Genomic DNA, 16,634 nt, shown 5'->3' with positions numbered 1-16,634 from the left:
TGTTTTATTTTGATACGTCATCTATAGGCGACGGTTACCACTTTCCATCAGGTGGGCCGTTAGCTTGTTTGTCATTCTAAGTTGTATAAAAGAAAAAATAGAAGTGGACGTTATCATTGATTTTATTATTTCTGAAATCTACGTGTACGAAATAGCTAGCAAAAACCTAGTTTCTAATAAAGACGAAATGAGCGAAACAGCACGAAATCAAAAGGACTTTTTACTCCCGATTTATTGATTCTAAACAAATAAGTCATGCTGACAACGGTTTAATGACCAAACTCGTAAAATGAAGCCTTTTATAGGCAAATACCGTAGAAATTGGATCCCTTTTGATTTATTGTCTGCATTTGTCGCTAATTGGGTTTTCCGCGTTATCGACTACTGCATTGTTCATTATTGCCCGTTACAAATGAGTGTAATGAAAATTTGTTTTTTTTTTATACATTTTTATGCAACTTGGAATGGCAAATAAGTTAACGGCCCAGTTGACGGAAGGCTGTAACCGTTGTTTATAGACAAGAATCGCTGTGTGGACCTACCATAGGTTATCCCTTCTTTTGTCGTGGGTGTCGTAAAAAGCGACTACGGGAACTTGATGGCCCCTTTTTAAACATTACCAAAACCTAACTGCGGTTGCCACGTCGTTTGCCAACAGTGGCAATTACGAGCAAAACTCTCCAATTAGAGGGAAGACTATGTTCAGCAGTGGACTCTTAACGACTGATGAAAGATAGACAAGAACAGCAAATTTTATATCGGAGAATATACTGGTATTCCAGGATAATGCTCATGCATTGTTATTTTTGAAAACTAATAAGTTATGAATCCGATCGTGTATTTTTACCCCCAAGTCTTATTTTTCAAATAGAAATATAGATTTAAGTAAACATAGTTACTAAGCTATAGAGATACAAGTGAGATTTATTTATCCAACGAATTTTAAATATTCTCGCCCTGGTGTGAAAAATATTTTGAACGGATCTTTGGGTATGAAATTTTAGAATATTAATATTCTTAAGTGTTTTATTTTTTGAATTGTTAATTATGTTAATGAAAAATTTTTTTTATATAACTTAGAATGGCAAACAAGCTGACGGCCCACTTGATGGAAATTGGTAACTGTCGCCTATAGACATAAGCAGTACCATTAACATAACAGAGTATACTGTTTCTCCCATGATACCTCCCATGCGTTGTCATTTCTGAGGACTCAGGTGTTATTCCTCTGTACCCTGTAAATTCATTGCCATATCCCATCCTTTAAACCGAAACACAGCCATGCAAACACAATTGCTTCACGGTAGAAACACGAACGGGATAAAGGTACCCAAGCAAACGACTATTGGTAGTAGTAGATTAATAAATCATAAATGCTGGTATTTAGCTGTGCGTTTTTCAAGGAACTTTCTTCCAAGCACAACCATTCTTTGGAGTCAACTTCCAGCAGCAGTGTTTCCGAACTGATACGACAACATAACCTTCAAGAAAAGAGTATATTCCTTTTTAAAAGTCCGACAGCACACCTGCAATGTCGCTGGTGTTGTGGGTGATCATGGGCGGCGGTAGTCACTTACCATCAGGTGAGCCGCATGCTCGTCTGCCACCTGTGTTGTAAAAAAAAAATAACCTAATCAGATTAGAATATAAAGTATTCAGATATTATATTCAGAGATTAACCCTTTTCGCCGCAATATAACTGTAAAATGACTTGCTTTGACTTCCACGAGACAGGCTTTGCCTAGTGTGGGGTCATAGCTATATTGTACCATAGGCTAATTTTGTTAAAGGAAATAAAGATATTCTTATTCTTATTCTATTCTTATTCATCGAATACATCTTTAATTTAAATGCTTTGAACTGTTTCATTGTATTAGAGTACTCTTTTTAAATCTTTACAAACTTTTATGTATGCAATATTAATATTTATCATTAGAATGCCAGGAATATAGTCACGGATTTAATTAGATTCGAAGTGAAGTTCGCCACGATTAGGTTTGCGACAAATTTCACTTGAAGGTTGCAACGTATTGTGTAGGGTTTATTGATATTTTACGTTGCTCTAATTTGGGATTCGGAATTTATGAACCATAATAACAGCTTCTGAGATATAACGTGTTGAGATAATAATAAGACTTGCGTGTACCCATCTAAATATGGATAACCCAGTAGCCAATTGGGTTGTTCAAGAGTGACTACTTTTGGCTTGAGGGCCGTATAGGAAAACCCCGAAATAAGTCATTATTACGGTTGTATAAATCTGATATATATGTAGATAAATATGTTCTTAAACTACATAATATTTGTTTTTTTTTTACAACACAGGGGGCAAACGAGCATGCGGCTCACCTGATGGTAAGTGACTACCGCCGCCCATGATCACCCACAACACCAACGGCATTGCAGGTGTGCTGCCGGCCTTTGAAAGTAGGTCATAGTCATTGATATACTAATTCCAATATCCTATAAAATACATTTTGTTCCACCACAAAAAATAAGATTTTAATAGTGACAAAATACACAAAAATAAAATAAAACATAGGGATGTTACGTAGATTCATTAGATATAAAATATTTAAATTTAGAGCCCAGAATTGTGTTTACAAGTAAATGATGCGCAATAAGCAGTTTTATGTTCCGTAAAAAACAATGTTAACTTCAACGGTTAAAAAGTAAATATAGAATCGATATGGAAGTAATCATTATCGTTTATAAAAAGATATGAATATCGGTTGATAATCATATAAACACTTTTGTACTATGTCAAAGTAATACTTTTTAAAATGTTTTCTACATAAGTTTTGGAAGTCAATATTATCAATAAGACAAGGTACTATTAAGTACGTTTATAACGAAAACACATTGCTACACTTCGTCAAGCCTAAATTATGAATGCTCTTAATTTGCTCATGTAGTTATTTATAAGAGTTACATCATAACCTTCAAGAAAAGAAGATATCCCTTTTTAAAAGGCCGGCAGCATACTTGCAATGCTTCTGGTGTTGTGGGTGATCATGGGCGGCGGTAGTCACTTACGATCAGGAGAGCTGCAAGCTCGTTTGCCCCCGGTATTATAAAAAAAACATTGTACTTATAAGGGTGGGTAAAACAAAAAGTCTAATATTCTAGCTACAATATATATATATTGGCCCAATAACAGATATTTTGGATATCGGTCATTCAATATTTAATATCGAAAAGAAGGACTCGCTCGTAATGAATATGTATATTCGACTGATATAGCCAATCGACATGACTAGATAAGTAGTATATAAATGTACAAAAAGTGACAAAATATTATTGCAATATGTATATGTTATTACGATCAAATTATTTTTATTTTATGTACAATAAGTTTTAATATTTACACGCCTACAGTGTGGCAGAATAAGATTGGACTAATTTTCTTGTAATGTAACATCTATAAAAATGTACCTTATTCCAATAAATAAATGATTTCAATTTCAATATCGCAATAAAGGGTAATCAATGTCCAGAAGAAATGAATATATAGATATCGGATATTACACATATCTATTATACTGAGATTTATTGAATTCTCTTTTGGCATGTTACCATTGTAATTTTAAATATCACGGAAGCATCTAGAAACCTTCCTTGTTGTCCAACAGAGGGTATCAACTGGAGTGTTGATAATAAAACAATATGTGTGCCGGTGCTTTGTTTAGTCCGCCCCCTTTGCTTATCAGTGGAAAGGTCAAGAGCACTGCACACAATGCTTTAAGGGGTCCTATTTAGGGTTGTCACTCTAGTGAAATTAAGGTTGTTTGATTAATTTAGCGTGCGTCATTTGTTTATTTATTAAGATTGAAAACTTTATGATCGATCAAAATAGAACTGTAAGAAATTGCTTAATAATTTATTCCATTTAAAGTTTTTTTTTTCCTGTATATAATGTACCTATATACTCATTAAATGTTATTATATATATATACAAAATATTATCAGAATGAATCATCATTCATATATTAGAATTCTGATGATAATAAATTAGAATAGCAGATAAAAGAAAAGAAAGCAGAAAAATACCAATGACTGAAGCAGAAAATACGATTAAAAAATAATATTTATTAATATTATAAGTGAAAAATATCTTTCAGTATTATAAATATTATGATAGCAGGTTTAAAAGAAAAATTTAATTTGTGAAGGTGTGAACCCTAACGGAACCTTTAGTAACTTTTATCTGAAATGTCAGAGTGAAACGGTTCGCTTCACCCTAACGCCATCTAATCAATGACAATACTGCTTCTATTGATTTTATTAATATTTACTTGATATTTAATTATATTATTTGCCGTATGGTCTCCGCATAGATTGGGCTATCTCTTTCTTTCCCGTAGGTGTCGTAAGAGGTGCCTGAGAGAACTTCATGGTCGAGGGATGGGCAGCAGTACCCCTTTCAAATCATTAAAGGTTTATATACGGTAGTCAACCTGCATAACAAGGATGGTAACTACTGACAAAACTCTACTTATGGGGTAGCTGTTCACAGCTGAACATAGGTCACCCCTTAACAGTACTTGAAACACTTGGCAGGCGGGTTGGAGGGACGTTGTGCCCATCTCTTGACCATTAACACCAACGGGAAGGGAAGGGGTGACCCATTTTATATTGAAACCACACGGCAATCGAGCATGTATGACTTGGTAAATGTTTTTTTTTTGCACTGGGCCCTGGACACCATGTGGACGAGAAGGATTCGTGACACCTTATGTTGGACATCCTTGGACAAACAAATATCTATCTATCTGTCTATAAACAGTCACATTGAAAACTCTGAACCCAGAAACAGTTAAAATATTTTATGTCACATACGTTTATATTTTAACAAACGATAGATATACTTACACAGTGATGATAATATTGTTATTCAGCAGCCAATTCCTATAAAGCATGTACGAATACAAACTGATAAGTACGGACGCGTGTACATAATTTAGAATATTCCGAAATTTCATTACAGCGAATGTGATGCATACGTGATACGTTGTAGTCTAGGAGACGCCGACATTTCTTTTATACCACTGAGGTGGTAACAAGCATACGGCCCATCTGATGGTAAGCGGTTACCGTAACCTATAAATGCCTGCATTGCGTTTATAGGTTACGGTATCCAGAGGTATTACGCGCGCGTTGCCGACCCTGAAGAAACCTCTTTACCCTTTTGAAGAACCCCATGCTGTAGTCTCTAGGGGAAATCTCGGCAGGAAGCTCATTCCATAACTTGAGTGTTCGTAGGAGAAAACATATCTGATACCGCGTTGTACGCAATCACTTAGGCTGAACTTATGAGGGTAAACTCCCTATCGATGGTGAGCCGTACGATGGTAGAAAGTGGCCGTGGGTATTATATTAAATAATTCCTCTGAGCACAATCCGTTGTACAAGTGATAGAACACACAGAATGAGGCAAAATCTTTCCTAAGGCTTAAGGGTTCGGTATCGCTTGTAAACCTGGGATCATCGACAATTCTCATAGTACGTCGTTGCACTGAGTCGAAGAGTTCAAGCTGGTATCTAGGTACTCCCGCCCATAAGTGACAGCACATGGGGCCGGATTTGCGATTTGTAGAGCATTAATCGTTGATCCGGCATGAAGTAATGCTTCGCTCTATTAAGTACACTGAGTTTTTTGAAGGAGAACCTTACCTTCGAGGTGGCCACGCAACTCTATGTCACTAGAGACGTCGACACCAAGGATCCCAATGCTTTTAGAGATGTTAGGAGGCGTGTCCTGGAATTGTGAACATATCACAGATAAGCATTGATTCCAACGAAACGAACTTTTAAATTTTTAGATTTAAAGTAGGCTTTAAAATTCGAAATTATGTTTTTCTTCTGGAAGGTTTCTCATTGAGCGATTTACATAAAAAAAAATGTACATTTTTTTCTAGATTAATAAATGCAGCTAAATCCATATTAATTATGTAATTTTTTTATGTAAAAAAGAACTCTAAATCTCAATTTTGTTTATCACTATCTCAAATAGTCTTCGGCTCTTAAGCTATGTTGAAAACATAATTAAATCTACACCAATCGTTTGTTTTCTAATAATATTTCTCTCTAATGAACTTCTGCGAAACCCTGAGCAGTCCTGAAGGTGAACCGATGTGTTAGCAGTCATACGTACAGATTCTTCTTCAATAGAATCGCTAATATCATTTCTACTATTCCAGTGTTCACTGCTGAATACAGGATTACGACACACACACAAATACACACACATGTACTACATGCAACGATCGTAAACAGTACACGCAATGTTGCCAGAGGTGTTTTTTATTACTCTTCAAAATTAAAATGATTTGTTTCCAATTTAATACGAAGTTTTATCCAATCATAAATTTTTGTCCGTACGTATCTGGTATCCACAAAACCACATGAAGAATAAAAAAAAAAGCCGCTTTCTGTGCTGAACTTTTAACATACGTATTAATCATCTACTTATACATTCAATCATCATCATCGTATCAGTCGTTGATTATCAACTGCTGGGGGATTTAGCCAGTAGTAGTGGTAGTAGTAATTTACCACGTTTAACAAACGGGTCAACCGAAGTTAGCCTTTGGTGATGTTTTAACAAGGACGTTACTGCCCATCCCTAGACCATTAAGATCCCTTAATCGTCTATTACGTTACCCACGGGAAAACAAGGGTGGCCCATTCTATGCTGGGACCACACAGCGAAGTATATTCAATGGTTGTGTAATAATTATTTGATTCTGTACAGTTTTTGAACACTAAAAGTCCCAAAAGATTACCAAAAAATATCTCCATACCGATTTTATTTTTGTCTGAAATTTTTTATACAATTTTTTTTTGTACTCAGAATTGGGCAAAAATACTGATCTTGGTAACACTGTTCACTGACTTCCTGCAACACATTTGAGGTCGTCATTTATAATACGAGTATCTATAGTACTGTTTCTATGAATTGTCTTGGATCGGTTTCCACGAACCAGAATGGTCACGTACAGTGCGGGTTCTGAGGAACTTTCTCCTGCGGGCACTCATGTTATGGAATGATCTTGCTACCGAGGCTTCCCCTAGAGATTACAGCATGGGATTCTTCGAAAAGTCTGTATTAAGATTTCTTAAAGGTTGGCAACGGTCACATCTCTGGTGTTACAGGCGTCCATATACTACAGTAATCCCGGTTACCATCAAATGCTTCTTTGCCACCATAGTAGTAAAAAAATCACCTGATTTTCATGGGTTCGTATGGAGATTAATCTGTCAGTTATACTCTAGACTTTGGTGCTATAGGACTCGTTTTTCTAATAATACCCTGCCCCCAATGAAATAACTTGTTAAATTCTTGTTAAATACTATTTTCAATGCAGGGCTTATGTACACAGAATGAACCATTCCACGTAGTTCGTAGTTGTTGTAGTAGTTCGTAGGGGAGCAATTTCCAAGTATCATTTATTACTGCAAATATTATACGTACACACAATGTATTTTCTATGTATTAAGAGGCCCGCTTTGTTAATAATATCAAAGTTGCTAAGTTTTAATTAATTTTGTATTTAATTACAGAAATGAATACAATCCAATACTCGTATGGGTTGTGCTCTTAGGGAATGGTTTGAAATGATGCCCACAGTCATCGTTTATCACCATCGACAGGGAATTTATCCTCATACGCTTGAACCTCCATGGTCACGTGCAACACGGTTTCAAAGGTATTTTCTCCCGCGGACGCTCAGGCTGTGGTATGAGCTGCCTGTCAAGGTTTTCCTTAAAAACTACAGTATGGGGTTCTTAAAAAAAGGTGTGTTAAGGTTTCTTCAGGGTCGGCAACGCGTACGTGACACCTCTTAGTGTCGTCGGCATCCAGGGACCGTTTCCCATAAGACTGGCTTGTTTACGACCTTTGTGGTATAAAAAATGGACTTGCAAGTTTAAGCGTTCATTTTTCAGCAAATTAGAAATTACGTCCGGATTCTAAAGTAAACTCGAGTAGCCGTTAAGAGTGATATAGAATTTGATTGTGTGTGACTCCCAGTAGCAATAGGTACCAAATTTGTATCGTCTGCGTACAACATGTTGACTGTTGTTCCCCTCAAATTCTTTCTTAGTGGTGCTAGTTTACTATTACTACACTAACTAGGTATCTTAATCTAGAGTTAGCTTTGCTTTTTGAGTTTTTTTTTTCTCTGGCATTAGTGCATTAGAAATTAATTCCTTCCTTCTTTCACTCCATTGTCAGTCTAACGGGTTGCAAATACAGCACAAACAAAACTCAAAATTTTAAGGTAGCTTGATAAAGCTATTTTTTATTTTTTCATTTTCTAAGCGTTTGTTGGCTTCTATCGATAGAATTATTTTATTGCCACTTGGTTAGCGAAGCTGCTTAATCGATCTAGATGGCGCTATGGGTTATATCTAAGACTATATAATATTTTTATAACTTCAGAACTCATCGTTTTGAGCTCATTTTGTACACAGTCACATATCTGACAAATGTTGGTCAGGATCCGACCAGAGGGCCTACCACGAAATATTTTCCAAAATTTCGGGGACGAACGAAATAGAAATTTGATGTTAAAATTACATAATACATGCCGTTTAAAATTATTAAAAATATTAAAATATCGTTCCTTTGGACTATTAGGATAGGATTTATGATGAATAAACCGTTAAGCTCCATTTACTGGGTCGATTTAGGTACGAACAAAAACACGAAATTGTACCCGAAAATTCGGAATTTCATTTCATGGTAGACCCCCAGGTTACGTGAGAATTTATAAATTTATTTTTAAAGTGTATTAAATAAAATCATTTGCAATATCTTAGCCAGGACGCCCTCTTAAATAGTATTCCTCCACAGCAGACATATAGAATCGGAGATATTAATTATTATTCAGTTCGTTAGCTCCCACGAATTATTAATAGTAAATACTGTACCAGTATATTGTATGGCGGCGGTTTAATGAAACTGTCTAGCTTGTTGGCATTGTGAAACTGAGTCACTAACAATCACGTTGGAAACAGAATTGCCCGATGTAATGTTTTATTTTTCCTCAAATTTCAATTATTTTTGTTTCCAAATTGGCACGTTTCCCTACACTTGTACCCAAAACATAAACTTTTGTCCATTTTACCATTTCAATTGGATTCAACATGGATTTTAATTATTTTATATATCAATTAACTTAACTTTATGGACACTCACTATTATATATGGTTTCTTTCATACATGTCCTTATATTACTTGCATACACCCACTCTAACTTGCCTACTTCGCTTTGGAATCAAAATTTTTGTTTGTATAAATAAAATCCGTTATTGGCTGTATTTATAAGATACTTAGCATGTAAGTTATATTTTAAGAGCTGTGGATTTTTGTATAAAGTAAAATAAAAAATTAAAAAAAATTATAAAGTACGTTTTACCGCTACATGAGCATTGAGCATAAAAATAGGAGCGCTCTCAACGCTGACGTCATCGTTATTATATAGTCTTTAATAGGACTCATATGTCATCATTATCATCAGTTAAACCATTAACTGTTCACTGCTGAACATAGGCCTACCATAAGACTGCCATAAGGAACGGTTTCGAGCCACCTGCATCCAATGATTCTCTGTAAAGCATTTGTTGCCTTTGCTTCATCTACTAGAGGATCATCCTTTACTGCATTTGCCTGTACGGGGCTAGCATTCAAGAACTTCGTATTCGTATATATTCTTTGACAATATCTGTTTACAAATTGCAATAAACCTCAAATAAAATGTTTAAAATTTTACTCACCGATTTTATTTTTATCTAAGACTAAAATTTTTATCCAAAATCGTGCAAAAAGACTCAATGTGGCAACACCAACTGGAAATATCTATTGTGGATAACAGTGACTGAAAACTCATCTACTGGTTTCTATTTATGTCGTCTCACACGTATCTCTATTAAGGGTATTATATTATTCGTGTTCGGCGTCCGGCCCTTTTTGCGAAGAAGGTTTGATTATTGTACATCTGCCTGATAGATACAGGTAGATACGTTGTATCACGTGTCACGTTATGATTTAATGAATGAGTATACTTTATTTGCATTATACACGTAAAATATAGGGGGGAAGAACAAGACAATTAATAAATGTAACGATACAATTGTATAAGTACAGTAAGGCGGTTATTGCTGACAGCAATCTTTTGAAGACAACCTTAGGGTAATGGACTAATATTATTATGTTATATTAGTATGAGGTTAAAGATATTTATATCTCTGCAGAAGTGTGCATACTTGTACATAACAACAGTTGAGGCAGGTTCTGTTACTAGCAAAACGTAGTGATTTTTTTTCTTTATTGTTGTTTTTTTTTGTATTTATTATTACTGTTGGTAATAAAGAAATGCAGCTACCTATCTTCTATCTATGTAGGGTGAAAATTAAATATGTCCACGACTATAATCACAAAATGGAGTAGGCAGAGTTGTTTTTCGACTGTTATCATTATTGACGTATTTAAGATTTTTCCCGAGGTTTTTTTTACAAAAATTTATTTATTTATTTACTGTTAACCGTTCGTAAAATAAGATCTTACAAAAAATGAAATTAATCGTCCGGCAACGGTTATTAGTGGACTGTATGAAATTTTAATACAATGGTGGTAGTTAACATAAGAAACACAAGAGGATAATGAAAGTGGAGACCACTGACCTGAAACTTTGTAGTTAGCAGGATTCGGTTCTGGCTTTAGGCTTCCCAGTACTTCTGGCTCGTTCGAACTTACCTTCAGATCCAGGTTACCTATCCACCGCCTTGAACCGACCAGCAGTGCAATGCCCTCCTCTCAATCAGCCTCTTGGTTATGTGTGATATGATTAAAAAAGCGATACGAAAAGACAAACGATATTCGCGGCAATATATGCACGCGTGCGATAATATTTTTAAACGAGAACGACGACAACGAACATACGTTCTACCGACACATTCGATAACAACCGACAAGACTTTTTTTTTTTATTGTGCAAAAATGTTGCCAGGCGAAATTTATTTAAGCTACAATTCTTAACATTCCGCCCACCAAAATACAACATATTTTCCTAATTACACATTAGCAATAGGTTTCCTTTCAAACGACACAATTAATTTAACGATAAATAACGACAAGTTAAACGACAAAAATTTAACAAAGGTCTTTAATTTGATAACGGTAGAGGGCACAGTTTAACGACTGGCCTCTTACATTCACCAGAATTGGTTCGAATGGTAACGACTCTACAAACTCCATCAGTACCACGGTGAAGTTTGACTACTCGACCAATCCTCCATTTCATTGGACTGCATTGCTCATTGACAATGAGAACAAGAGTGCCGACATCAATCTCCTGTTGTTTGTTGTACCATTTGAGACGCGACTGCAAGGTATGCAAGTACTCTAAATGCCACTTGCGCCAGAAATCCTGATGGATTTTTTGTAGCAATTTCCAACGCTGCAACGGTCCCAATTTTTTATCAACTAGATTACTTTCAGGTAATATAGTGAGAGGTTCCATGGTGAGAAAATGACCAGGAGTCAACACCGAAAAGTCATTCGGATCCGAACTGATAGGCGATAGAGGTCTTGAGTTTAACATGGCCTCTATTTGAGCTAAGACGGTATAAAACTCTTCGAAAGTAAGACGTTGTATACCTATTACACGAGACAAATGAGTCTTTATTGACTTCACACCAGCTTCTGCTAAACCGGAAAAATGCGGACTACCTGGTGGATTAAAGACAAATTCAATTTGTTCTACATGCGTAGCATTTTGCAGCAAGTCATGCAATACATTTGCTGCACCGATAAAATTTCTACCTTGATCCGAAATCAACCGAGAGCAACGACCGCGCCGAGCGATAAAGCGCCTTAAAGCTGCTAGGTATGCTTCCGTAGTTAACTCAGACACGAGTTCAAGGTGCACTGCCTTGGTGGCAGTGCATACAAAAACACATACGTACGATTTAAATGTACGTGTACCACGACCATGACCCAAACTAATATCGAAAGGACCAGCATAGTCGACTGCCGAAACCGAAAATGGCTTTATTTGATTGATACGAAACGCTGGTAAGTTACCCATGATAGGTGGCGCTGCAACTCTAGGATGAGCACGAAAGCATTTTACACACGAGGATATTACTGCATGAATAGCTCTCTTCGAAGACAATATCCAAAACTCTTGAGATAATAAGTTTTTCAAAGTTTGCATACCAGGGTGCATAAACCGATGATGATACTCTTCGATAATGAGTGTTGTTAATCTATGATTACGAGGCAATAAAATTGGATGTTTGACATCATAAGTTAGGTTTCCCTTGGAAAGCCGACCGCCCACCCTCAAAAGACCATGTTCATCCAAGAATGGAGACAACTTTCGAATGGGTTTGGAAATGGAAAGCGACGATCCTTCCTTCGATAAACTACAAAATTCTGATGCAAAACAACGCTCCTGAACATGCCTCACTAGAAAACGAAACGCTTGATTTATCTCTGCACCCGACAAATTACAATTATTTTTCAGCATAGAGTTTTGCAAATTATGAATATATCTAAAACAATAAGCCAAAATACGCAAGGTGCGCTGTAACGACGAGAATCTATTTAATAAATCATCTATAAACGACATATTAGAGGCTGTGAAAAGACTATAAATCTTTTGTTCATCAGCAGCGGCTTGATCGAACGACATCTCTGAATGTGGCCACGACACTTCAGGGTTGGAGAGCCAGGCAGGTCCCGCCCACCATAACGTATTCTGGACTAAATCAACAGGAAGTAAGCCGCGAGAACCACAATCCGCTGGATTTTCAAACCCAGAAACGTGATGCCAATTTTGCGGAGGGACTTTCTCCTGAATATTTACCACTCTATTAGCCACGAAAGTTTTCCATTTAGATGGACAAGCACGAATCCAAGTCAGAGCGACAGTTGAATCTGACCAAGCATAAATATTACTAAAGGGATAAAACTCTTTTAAAGCCTCGACAAATGAGCAAATTAAGTCCGACAATAAGACAGCTGCTAACAATTCCAAACGTGGAATTGAGCACTTACGTAGAGGAGCTACCTTTGATTTTGCACAACACAAGCGCACGACGACAGAACCATCATTCTTAACGACACGACAATATATGACGGCACAATAACCTCTTTCCGAGGCATCACAGAACCCATGGAGTTGTAATGACTCAAAAGACTCGACCATTCTGCGAGGAATGGAAAACGAACTTAACGACGACAATTGTGATTTAAATTTAAACCACTCTTGACTGATAGTGACGGGAGCATCACTATCCCAATCGACACCCGATAACCACAAAAGTTGTATCAAATATTTTGCCAGAAATACCACTGGTGCTAACAAACCCAATGGGTCGAAGATTCTAGCGATGTCCGACAGAATGGATCGCTTGGTACAACGAGTATCACTGGAAGATGTCTTAAATGTAAAAAGATCATCCCCAGGAAACCATGAAAGACCCAATATTTTAACCGAAACATCACGAACATCTTCAAAATCACGAAGTTGCTCCGAGTACAAGTCGGAATCTGACACCTTTTCTAGAAATTCTGGACAGTTTGAAGTCCATTTACGCAAGTGAAGATGACCCGACGACAAAATTTCTACTAATTCCTGACGTATTTGCAGAGCATTCTCTACAGAATCGGCGCCTGATACGACGTCATCAACATAAGTATCTCTAGCTAATACTGCACTACCACGTGAAGCAAGAGACGAAAATTCCTTTGCCAACCTAGCAATGCACCAAAGAGCCTGATATGGGGCACAGGATACACCATAAGTCACTGTGAGTAATCGAAAATCCCTAACAGGATCATTAGGAGAAGGACGCCACAAAATGCGTTGATAATCACAGTCTCGAAGATGAACAAGAAATTGACGATACATCTGCTTGATGTCTGCAGTGAACACAACTGCATGCCAACGAAATCTGACTAACAAGTCAAAAATGTTCTTTTGCAGCTTAGGGCCCGGTAATAAAGAATCATTTAAGGACCTTCCTGTAGTATCCTTGGCGCTTGCATCGAATACTGTACGCAAAGGAGTAGTAGCCGAGTCAGGCCGCATCACTCCATGATGCGGAATGTAATAAAAATTACCATCATTCGATGAAGGTGGTTCAACTTCCTCCATGTGACCACTTTGAAAATAGTCATCCATGAATTTGACATAAGCAGTCCGAAATAGAGGGTTTGTTTTAAATTTCCTCTCCAAATTTAAAAGACGCTTGAGAGCAATCTCACGAGAATTACAAAACTTGGGCTTCGCCTGAGGGTCAACGAAAGTTAATGGTACTACCATCCTACCTTCAGGACTACGACAATATGAAGCGTTCATATAGTTTTCACACGATAATTCTGATTTCGAAAGTACGACAGATTTGGGGGGATCAATAGTTTCTAATTCCCAAAAACGTTTAATATTGCTGTCCAAAGACCAACTTGAAACAAAGAGACAATCGTTGTTTGTGGAACTAGAGACACGATGAGAACGATAAGAATCAACATGAGTAGCACATTCTCCCATCACTACCCAGCCGAATACAGTGCTAACAGCAATGGGCTGACCTACATTGCCTTTGACAAGGCCTTCTTGAAGTGCTGATGTCAAAATGTTAACACTAACTAACATATCGATAGGTCCAGGTATGTGGAATGAGGGATCAGCAAGATCCAAATCCAGAATATGTTTCCAAGCCGAGACATCAATTTGTCCGGATGGCATATCTGAACAAATCTTTGGCAAAACAAAAGCTTCAAATGAAAATTTACAAGTGACATCACCATTTGATGGAATAATTTCACAAGCGACAGATCCGAGTGTGTCGGCTGACACATGACCAATACCACTAACAGATTGTTTGGTATTCCCAATGTGAAGTCCAAGTTTCCTTGCACAGGTGTGTGTAATAAAATTGCAAGCACTAGCACTATCCAAAAGAATACGAATAGGTGTCCATTTATTTAATTTAGTTTTAATAAGAACAACTGCAGTTGAAAACAAAACTTGAGTTTCAGTGCCCAATACAGCCAAGGTGGTGGTAACTGCTGAAGCTTGCGGTGAAAGCTCTGTATTATCACCTTTGTCAAAATGAAGTAAAGTGTGATGTCTATATTTACACTTAGAACAATTACTAAATGTTCTACAATTCTTTACAATATGTGAGGGCCGAAAACATCCAATACACAGTTTATTTTCTTTTATTAAAGAGAATCTTTCAAAGGGTGACAAGTTATTGAATTTTGAACACTTCTCCACACTATGACTGGAAGAAGAACAAGCAATACAGTTAACCGAAGGCACAATAAGCGATGGTTTTGACCTAATTGTTGGTTTACTAGTAATAATATTTGACTTTGATGTGTTTGAATTCTCCAAGGCTCGACTTCTTTTTTCTATGAAGTTAATTAAATTTTCATATTTAGGTATATCAACATTTGAATCCAGTTGTAACTCAAATGCTTCCCTTGTTACTGCATCCAATTTACTCCACAACAAATTAAATAACATGAAATTACTATCAGGTAACTGGTATTTCGAAAGTATATCTAAATTTTCTTTAAATGTTCGACAAATTCTGTTTAATTCTAAGCTACTCTTTGACTTCACTGATTCACAATTTAATAATCTTTCATAAAAGACAGTAGCGATGACTCTTTTTTGTTCATGTTTGTGCTTTAAGGTTTTATATGCTAACAAATAGTTTTCATCACAAAGGGGATAATTTTTAATTAAATCTAAAGCTTCACCTTGAACATTTGACAATAAGTAATGAAGTTTTTCTACTGGTGCTATCTCTTTAGAGTGAATTAGTGAGTCGAACAACTGAATAAAAGAGACCCAATTTTCAATACGGCTGTCAAAGGGTTTTATAATAATTCTGGGTAATTTCATATTACTACTACCACTAGACGATATAACAGGTTTCTGTTCTATATTTTTCAAACGATGTTTTATTGATTTTACTATTTGCTCAAAACGAAATGACAATTTTAATTCACTGGATGTATCACTCCCGGACAACGATGTTAATAGTTCCAACTGTGACTTATGGAAATCATCCTCAATATCCTTTACATCCTGTAAACTATAACCAATTAAATCGGTGCCCTCCATCATTTCTATGCGGGCAAAAGCATAATCACGCCCAATGCGATTTCTATCGCCTGCATCCAACGATGAACGACTGGTTTCCATTGTTTAACAAAATAACTATTTTTTAATTACAACGCAATATCCAAATAAAATGAAATAACTTGGAAAATAACAAACAACAAAATCAAAACAAACGAAATTGACAACCAAATTACGAAAACAAAATATGACTATCAATTTTTACATTGACAGTCACTTTTAAGATACGTTCTGAAACGATAAGTTTTATTAGCGCAAAATCAATTTAAACATTTTAGATAAAGAATTACGATTTTTAAATTATCAATATTATCAATGAAAATATTTATTTATATTCAATGAATAATGTTTTTATTATTTTGCAAAAAGTTATTTCAACAAAAACGATCGGCGAGATTTATTGCGACAAAATGATGGAACAAAACGTTTCATGAAATTAATACAACGAAACGCAATATGGCGTCA

The 16,634-nt window shown here is 36.2% G+C and overlaps 1 protein-coding gene across 1 annotated transcript; it reads right to left on the bottom strand.

Annotated features, from left to right (window-relative positions):
* Positions 1-5,452: 5,452 nt before the first annotated feature.
* LOC128201223 (uncharacterized) lies at positions 5,453-16,232 on the bottom strand. The gene is made up of 3 exons (XM_052897545.1): positions 11,256-16,232; positions 5,674-5,758; positions 5,453-5,478 (listed from the first exon to the last, which is right to left on the bottom strand). The coding sequence occupies exons 1-3, from the start codon at positions 16,230-16,232 to the stop codon at positions 5,453-5,455; spliced, it is 5,088 nt and encodes a 1,695-aa protein (XP_052753505.1).
* Positions 16,233-16,634: the final 402 nt, after the last annotated feature.

This window comes from Galleria mellonella, unplaced genomic scaffold, assembly GCF_026898425.1.
Source record: "Galleria mellonella isolate WM207_F2 unplaced genomic scaffold, CSIRO_AGI_GalMel_v1 utg37, whole genome shotgun sequence".
NCBI lineage: Eukaryota > Metazoa > Arthropoda > Insecta > Lepidoptera > Pyralidae > Galleria > Galleria mellonella.
Note: the sequence above shows the minus strand (reverse complement) of the source record. Positions and strands in the feature narration are given on the sequence as shown.